At 59.6% G+C, this 8465-nt stretch overlaps 1 protein-coding gene across 5 annotated transcripts; it reads right to left on the reverse strand.

The window, feature by feature from the left end:
* SHROOM1 (shroom family member 1) lies at window positions 1-8188 on the reverse strand. Of its 5 annotated transcripts, none has more exons than XM_010359980.2 (8): window positions 8064-8188; window positions 2688-3704; window positions 2543-2598; window positions 2140-2346; window positions 1391-1960; window positions 1164-1305; window positions 791-1063; window positions 1-670 (listed from the first exon to the last, which is right to left on the reverse strand). In XM_010359980.2, the coding sequence occupies exons 2-8, from the start codon at window positions 3660-3662 to the stop codon at window positions 338-340; spliced, it is 2556 nt and encodes an 851-aa protein (XP_010358282.1). In that variant the 5' UTR covers window positions 3663-3704; window positions 8064-8188; the 3' UTR covers window positions 1-337. The 5 variants fall into 5 exon arrangements, with proteins under 5 accessions (XP_010358282.1, XP_010358281.1, XP_010358280.1 ...); XM_010359979.1 differs by lacking the exon at window positions 8064-8188 and adding an exon at window positions 7985-8049; XM_010359978.2 differs by lacking the exon at window positions 8064-8188 and adding an exon at window positions 7323-7399.
* Between the last annotated feature and the right edge of the window lie 277 nt (window positions 8189-8465).

Below are 8465 nucleotides of genomic sequence, written 5' to 3' on the forward strand. Positions count from 1 at the left end.
TTCTCTTAACAATTTTTATTGAAGAAAAAATAGGCTGTTTTGCACCTTAAGTGCTCCCCTATCTTCTCTCCTCCCTCCAACCAACCCCTGCCAGCCCCACACTCTCATCACAAAATGGGGGAACACTGCAGTTTTTAAGATCCATAAATTAATTACCACATAAGCCATAAGACCTGCGCGAGGCCACATGAGAACACTTTGGAGGAGTATCTTAGAGTGACCTGGCCTGGGTCCTCCCCAGTCAGTCCCTCAAGGGAAAAGCAGAGAATAAATCAGCATCACCCCACTTATGTGGGTGAGAGGTAGGGGCGGTGCTCCCCACCCTCTCCACCTATAACTAGGTAAGGAGAAGAGGGAAGGGCGGCTGAACTGGAGGACAGGTCCCTGGGGGCCGGGCCGGGCTGGGAGACGGGGGATGATGACCAAGGTCGTCCCTGATGGTGTCCAGTTGGTCCTGAAGGAGGCGGATGCGCTCGTCCAGGCTGCGCTGCTGGGCCAGGACGGCGGCCTTGCCGGCCAGCAGGGCGCAATAGGCGCGCAGCTCCTCCACCGGCAGTGCTCGCACCAGCACCTCCCGCACCGCCCGCTCGCGCCGCGCCACGTGGTCCTTCAGCTCCTTGGCGTCCTCCTCCTGCCGCTGCAGTAGCCGGAGGCGCTGCAGCAGGGAGGCCTGGAGCCGCAGGAAGAGGTGCCGTGAGCCAGGCGAGGGCGCCGCCGCTCCCGGAATGGTTTCAGCTGGAGACAGCAGGCCCCTCACTGCCCTATCCCTTGCAGCCTGAATCCCTTTTACCTGCTCATCAGGGTCGCTGGCTGAGGCCGCCCGGGCCAGGGCGCGGCGCACGCGCGCCAGGCGACTGCCCAGCAGCAGCAGGAGGCCAAGCACGCGCTCTAGGTCGGCCATGAACCGGCTGAACCGCTCCAGCTCCCGAGGGGCACAGGCCTGGCGCACTGCAGCCTCCAGAGCCGCTTGGCGCCTGGCCCACGCTTGGGCCTCCCCCTGCAGCCGCTCCTGCTCCGTGTGAAGGTCCTGAAGCATCTTTTGGAGGAGAGCGGCCAGCTCCACCTGCAGGGAAGGCTCAAGGCTGGGGCCAGGCTCACGACTTCTCTGTCCAGGCTCTGGGCTTCTACCCACCCCCAGCCTCCACCGGCCCCTCTCCACTCACTTTCTTGCCCTGGATGCTGTTGTTTGGTGCAAGGAGCCCCTGGCCACATGGCTGGTCAGGCACAGGGTGGGTGGCAGGGTTTTCAAGCCTTGTCTCCTCCTGAGGAGCTGGCAGGAGCTGAGTGAAGCTGAACTGATAGGACCTGGGAACAAAGCCAGAGCTCCCTGGGTTTCCTGTCCCCGACTTCAGGGGCTCAGCGTCCAGAATCCCTGGTACCCCTCACTTACCCTGGCTCAAAAGTACTGGCAGCCTCCTCTCCAGCCTCCCCACAGGCAGGCGGCATTGCAGCCCGGACCTCTGCTAAAGGAATCAGCCCATCCAGCAGGCCCAGGGGTGGCTCTGGGCTGGGCTGGGAAGCAAGAGGGTCAAGTAGAGAGGGATCTAATCTGGCCAGCTCCTGAACCAGTTCCCCGAGGCACTGACTGGGCCATGGGGGCCTGGAACCAGGCTGGACAGTGCCCCTATCCAGGGCAATATTGTGAGGGGGACCTGGAGTATCATTGCCTGAAAGTCCCAAGGCATCGACTGGGAGAGGTTTGAGGAGGTCTCTGTCTGCAGCTGTGGGGGGATTGGTGGTCAGTCCAGTGGGGTCAACAGTTGAGATGTTATCATTTGCAGTCCCAGTGGGGATGTGGCTTGTGGGCCTGGAAATACCTACAGAACCATTCACCCCCTGCCAGCAGTCATCTGCCCCTGCGGTTCCTGGACACTCACGGAACGGGTACTCTGGAGGGACTGCATCCTGGCCAGTTCTTTGGCCTAAGCCAGTTCCATACTGCTGGTCAGAGGCATGGACACTGGAAGCAGAAAAGACACTGAATCAGAAAAAGCTCCAGCCACAAAAAAATGGTGTCCTCCAAGGGCCATCTGCCCCTGCCCCATCACCTGGACTCCAGCTAGGAGAGCGTACCCCTCTAGCGTTTTGTAGATGTGTCAGGGGGGTGCCTCATGATGCTTAGAAGCGAGAGGGAATTACCTGGCTGGGGGCCCCTGGGAGGCATGGGGGTCTGGTGGTGATCTCATTCTGACCAGCGGGGTCTCTTCTAGGAACACTTCATCAGGAAGGGAGGGAAGCCGGGCATGCACAATGCAGGTCTCTGAGATCCTCTGCTCACCATCAGCAGGGCTGCTCTGGGGTACCTCTGCAGGATACACCACCACAGCCTCCTTCTGAGGCAAGAACCTGGAGGCAGGGACCCCGTAGTTACCACAGTGAAAGGAAGGAAGCTCTCAGTGTTGCACCAGGGAGACAGTAGGGTGTTTGCAAAAGAACCAGAAGGCTCAGACTGAGGTTAGGTAGGAAGCCCTTTCATTTTTTGGGCAAAAGCTATGCAAGCTGCCTCCCCCCAACTTGGTCCAGAGTGGTCTATGTCTCTCACCTGGAAAATTTGGTCTGAAACAATGGTCTGGGGGTTTCTGCTCCTTGGGGAACAGCCTGGAAGGGTGAACAGTCGACTGAAATGTGGCTCAAGTTTTGTTTCCCAGATGCTTCCCCTACCAGCCTGCATTTCCTGACTTCCATACCTGGACAATGGGTATGGTCCCTTCTGATCCTCCCCAGGAACCCAACACTTCACCCGAAGCGCTCCGACTCCGACTGGCGGGCCCGTAGGCATCACCAAGCTTCAAGGACCCGGAGTCCGGGTCTGTCGAGCCTTGGGGCTGCGTCTCAGGCAGCCATGCGACCTGGTGATCAAACTTAGCCAGCGCCGGATGCTGGAACTCCAAGGGCTCAGGCCCCGGGAGGCCAGAGCTGCAGCAGGCCTCACCCAGGCATTCCCCCGCCGGCCCACCGCCCCGACACACACTATCCAGCTTTCTTGGCTCGGAGAAGCACCACTTCCGCTGCTGGTTGGCTAGGGGACCCCGGCCGGCAGTTCCTGGCGCGGGAGCCCGGGACCGCGCCGGCTCCCCCTCCCTGCCCGGGTGGCTGAGCGAGGCGGAGCGCGGGTGAGTCGCCGGGGGCCGCGCTGGGACAGTGGGTCGCAGGCGGGCAGGCAGGCTCATGCGGAGCTCCTTGCGCTGGAACGACGTCGCTCGTAGCACTCGCCGCTGCGCGCCCTGCAGCCGCTGGCGGTAGGCAGCCCTCGAGGCCGGCGGGCTGGGTGGCTCAGCATCCCGCGCAGCGGCCTTCGCCTCCGCAGCCAGCGCGTACAGCAGCGGGGTGGCCTGCCTGTTCAGTGGCCCCAGGGTCCCCGGGACCTCTGGTGGCTGCGGCCCACTGCGGGCGGCGACCGCGGGCCGGGCCCGAGGGGATGTACAAAGGGCAGCGTCGGGCGGGGCGGGGGCCAGGCCGCCACAAACCGCGCGCACGTAGTCCCAGTCTAGGTAAGGAAGGAGGTCTGTCCCCGGCGATGGCGTGCGCGGCTCGGGGCCACTGGAGGCTGCGGAGAAAGAGCTATAGGCCGAGTCCCCGCGCACGGACAGATGCCGCAGGTCCAGGCCGCTAGTGGACGAGGCGGGAGAAGGGCGGTTGCTCCCAGGACCCAGCGCCTCCATGGCTCTGCAGATGAGTGCTGAGGCTGGCTGGCTGCGTAGGTCCTGGGAAAACACAGATGTGGTGCTGAGTGAGGAGCACCGGGTGAGGACTGGGACAGCCAGACGCTTACACTTCCCCTCCCTGGTCACACCGTCACAAGCGCTGGCGTCCCCCAGTTTTTGGCAGAGTCACCTTGGGATCAGAGGTGGCAGAAGAAGTAGGACCAGTCCCAGGGAGCACCTCTGAAGGTTGGGGGCCCAGCTCAGGGGAAGGAATTGGGACCAGCTCATTCCCTGCCGGGCTCCCCTTGCCCACAAGCAGCCTTTACTCTGAGACCTCCTGGAATGCTGAGAACGCACCCATGTTCCTTTCCTCCCCAACCCTGTTCCACCCAGGCTGCTTCCTGGCCGCTCTGTTGGCTTCTTCATGTGATCTTTCCCTGATAAACAATGGTCAAGAACACTCTTGAGACCTCAGGGGAGCTAAAAAAGAAGTGGTGGGGGAAGAGCCAGGGCAAGGGGCAGAGGCGGCTTCACAGCCTTCATCCCTCCCTCTGTGCCTGTTATGTTCCAGATGCTTTATATAAATATTTATTTTGATCATCACAACTGCTGTCTGCATTTTACAGACGAGGACAATGAGATTTTGAGGGGGGAAATGATTTGTCCAGGGCCACACAGCTGGGAAGTGGCAGAAACCTGCCTGGAATCCAGGCCTGCATCAACGCTCACTGCAGCCAGAATCAATTTCCTAGAAGCAAGCTTCCTGAAAGGCAGTTTACCATCCCTCCTGCCCTGGCAATAGCCTGAATCCTCCAAGGAAGCCCACACTCCACTACGGGAAAGTCACCCCTACCTCCCCACACACTATTGGCAGATTCCAAAATAATTTGGTCCCCACTTCTCAGACTCTGCCTTTTGTTTATGAATGATGGGCTGACCCCCATCTCTGCCCTGCTTCTATTCTTGCTTCTCCTGTAGGACTCAGCTTAGAGGTCTCCTCACCTTTTGGGATCCCTGCAGTGTGCTGAGCTGCCCCCATCGCCCCACACTGTCCCTGTTGGCTTGCTTCTGATTCTCTCCTCCCATTCCCACCGGAGCTTACTGAGGACAGGCCCTGCTCTTCTTCATTGCTGCACTCTCAGTGCCCAGCAGAGTCCCTAGCATATAATCAATGTTAAACAAATATTTGGGCCGGGTGCGGTGGCTCACACTTATAATCCCAGTGCTTTGAGAGGCTGAGGTGGGTGGATCACTAGGTTAAGAGATCAAGACCATCCTGGCCAACATGGTGAAACCCCATCTCTACTAAAAATACCAAAAATTAGCTGGGCGTGGTGGCACACGCCTGTAGTCCCAGCTACTTGGGAGGCTGAGGCAGGAGAATTGCTTGAACCTGGGAGGCGGAGGTTGTAGTGAGCCAAGATCGCGCCACTGCACTCCAGCCTGGCAACAGAGTGAGACTCCGTCTCAAAACAAAACAAAACAAAACCCCAAATATTTGCTGAATGTCAAGGGAAATAACAGATTTGCAGGGAGTAGATATAGGGGTAGCCTTGGTGGAGAAGGAAGAGAGCTCCTTAGCTTCTGCACACCCTTCTTCCCTCCCTATTAGTCTTTTCTGGGGAAGAGGACAGAATGGGTTAAGCACTTGCCACCATAGACATTGGCCAGGTTCCTCATGCGATATGAGGTACAAACAGAGCAGGCAAGCACAGGTTGGGGCAGGTCTGACCAGAAATCGATCCCTTCTGGTCCTGGGATGGGAATCAAGGGTAAGAGTTGAGTGGGTGTGCCTGGGTCAGGGTAAGAGCAATTTTGAGGCTTGGGAAAGGGCAATGTTGAGGTTTGGGGCTCCCTATGAACTATGGAGACTTTGAGGGGCTGGCCTGCGTTCTCTGAGCTGCTTGGTAGGGAATGCAGAGTAGGGTGGTTTGTGGCTAGGCTGAGGACCAAAAAGCAGGCTTATTTGAGCCTCCTAGACACTATTTGGAGCTCAGAGTCACCCTCCACCCACGTCCCTGAGGTCCAGGATGTTACAGATTGTTGGTTAGGGCAAGTACAGGGGTTAGTGGTAGGAGGATATGGTGTTTCCTAAAAGGGAAAGGCAGTACCTACAACATTCCCAGGAGAGGTTCTCAGCACACCTAGAACCAGAACATCCTGATGTCACCCACCTGGGGGCATCTGTATATGCCTACTAAGCCCAGGAAGTTAGCCCTCACACTTAGGGTTGGGGACCTCTTTTGCAAAGTATTTCCATCTAAACTTTAGGAGGACAAGAAACTACTCTCAGTAGCAGCTCCTGGGAGGACAGTCACCTCATCTAGGAAGTCCACCCGACTGCTCAGACATTAGCCCTTTCTCTTCCTACTCTTTCTGAGTTCAGCTTGGGAGCACTAGCTCACGCCACCCATCGTGCCCATTTTGGCTTGCTGCAGGTCTTGAAAAAAGAGGTCTTGAAAATCGATGAAAATCTATCTTATTTGTGAGTTACTGTGTTAAAGGATTCTGAATTCAGCAAATAAAAACAGCTTGAATGGGTGATAAAAATGTGTCTACACATCTGTTTCCTTACTCACTCCAACTTGCTGAAGATGCTTTTGCATCGGTGGTCCTATCAGGTTGATGTTCATGCAGGCTGCTCACAGTGCATCCTTTGCAGAACCTACCATGCCGAGGGGGCCCAGCTGCTTTGGTGTGTTTTGGGGGTGGGGATGGGGGTGGGGGGCTCGGCACAAAACCACAAGGCATTTTCATGCTTGTCTGGCTGCAGGGAGCCTCTTGCAGTCCAGCCAGCCCCTGTGGCTGGGGGTAGCCCTATCTTAGGGGTCCCCACCTCAGTGGCAGTGGCACTGGGCTAGGCTGCCAAGCCTGTGCCTGCTGTTGAAAGGGAGTCCAGAGAAGAAGCTCTGCAGGCATTTTGCCAAGCCTCTCCAGAGCAGAGGGAGCAGCATGGACTCCCCGCTAGAAAGCCACCAGATTGGAGTCCTGGGAGGGTGAGTTGGGGTGGGTATTTGATGTATACTTGTCACCTGAATGAAGGAGTCAGAGAGGAAGAGGAGACAAAGATGAGTTTGGCCTTCAAAGCTAGGGGTCTGGCAGGTGGAGGCACCATTCTGAAAGGAGGAGCTGGGGCTGGGGAATGGTCAAGGGGGCCAGTGCTCCTTCAGTCTGGGCTTAATGGTGTCTGTGACAAGTCTGGCAGCAGTTGGGATGTAGCTCTGGAGTTCAGCAGGGGAGGGTGGACCAGGCAAGACCCAGGTTTTTAGTTAGAGGTTACTGGGGAAATAGCTGAAGACAGTTTCTGGTGGATAAAATCACACCAAGGCAATGGGAACAGATCCAGGTAAGGCGACCAAGGAGGCACAGGAGAACGGACAGCCTCAAATACAACGAATGATCAGGATTTAGATCATACCTCCCTCAAGGCCACCTGACATCTGACTTCTCTGTGGAGGGGCTGTCCAGGCCGCTCCTCCTGATGGGTCCTCCCCTCAGTACTGGGCTCACTGTGTAGGCGCTGTCTCCCTGTCAGACTGAGTTCCTGGGTCCTGGACCACGTCTCAAACCCCAGTACCCGCGGCTAGGTCTGGCTAGGTGGACATTCTGGGAAGTTCACCGGCTCTCCCTGTTCCCAGCGTCCCCCTATTCTCCAGCCTGTTAGCGCTGACAGCGCACCCCACGCAGTATCCGCGCTCCGAGTGTGCGGCTGGTTTACAGGCTCATCGGTCGCTGCACCCCAGATGCAGAGTCTCCGGAGACCCAAGGTCCGTGCCATGCACAGGAAATGCAGGAAGCTGGTGACAAGCGGGGAGAGGTGGCCGCGGACGTGGACAGACCTGGTTACCTGGGGTTCAAGCTCTGGGAGCCTAGGCACGGCAGGGAGAGACGCGCAGCCCCTCGCGGCCGCAGGGGGCAGCAGAGACACGCGGAGCTGCGCGACAGCCGATGGCCTCAGCCCCGCGCACTTCTCGGCCTTTCTGGTTGGGTTCACCGATGGGGAAGGATCGCGCGCAGGGCACAGCGCGAGCCTGGGAGGGAACGACTCGGCTTCTCCAGATGCTTGGCGACAAAGGGCAGGAGCGGAGAGTGGCGGAGGGAGACCGCGCTGCACGCTGGGGCCACATGCGGCGACCCAGCAGGCACAAGCTGCACCCCCGGCGGCGCCCCTGATCCTCCCCGCCAGTTGAGAGGGGGCCGCGTCTCCGCCCCACAGCTCTGCGGCTGGGAGAGGCGCGTTGGGGTCCGACTCCACCCGCGCAACCCGACGCGGCGCCGAGCCGGACATGTCCCGACTGAAGACGCCCGGGATGCCTCGCGACCCGCCACCCGCTCCTCACCTGGTCCGGTGCCCACAGCCCTGCCGGCCTCCCCGGGGAAGCGGATCCCGCCGCCAGCTCCCCCGCCCCCGCCGCGTACCTGAGGCTCCAGCCGAGACAAGCTCCTGGGCACTAGCGGCCGCTCGGTGACATCAGAGCCCCGGGCTCCGACTCCGACCCCACCTCCAGGCTCCGGCTGCGGCCGGAGGGGAGGCGCCACGTCCCGCCGCGGGGGCGGGAGCAGCCGCCTCTCGGTAGCGTCCGCGGGCCGGCCCAGTTCCAGGCCCGAGAGCTGGACAGTGCGTTCCCGCGCGGACCACAGGCCTCTTGCCCTAGGCCGGAGAAACCTGAGCTAGGGGGTGAGAGGGCGACTACCGCGACCGCCCACCGGCCTCCAGCGCATCCTCAGCGCCCGTGATGCTGAGGGGGCCGGGTCCCTGGGGGCCTGACACCTCCCTCGGTAGGGAGGTCCGGGGCGGGCCCTTAGTTGTCTGACTGCTAC

This window comes from Rhinopithecus roxellana, chromosome 3 (assembly GCF_007565055.1).
Source record: "Rhinopithecus roxellana isolate Shanxi Qingling chromosome 3, ASM756505v1, whole genome shotgun sequence".
Taxonomy (NCBI): domain Eukaryota; kingdom Metazoa; phylum Chordata; class Mammalia; order Primates; family Cercopithecidae; genus Rhinopithecus; species Rhinopithecus roxellana.

Bases quoted from the DNA above. Each gene is read 5' to 3' on its own strand.
- SHROOM1 (XM_010359977.2), bottom strand. From the start codon at position 6,277: ATGAACATCAACCTGATAGGACCACCGATGCAAAAGCATCTTCAGCAA. The intron at 2,599-2,687 runs GTATGGAAGTCA...TCACCCTTCCAG, and splicing joins GGACCATACCCATTGTCCAG to GCTGTTCCCCAAGGAGCAGA. The intron at 1,961-2,139 runs GTAATTCCCTCT...TTCTGCTTCCAG, and splicing joins TCCCAGGGGCCCCCAGCCAG to TGTCCATGCCTCTGACCAGC.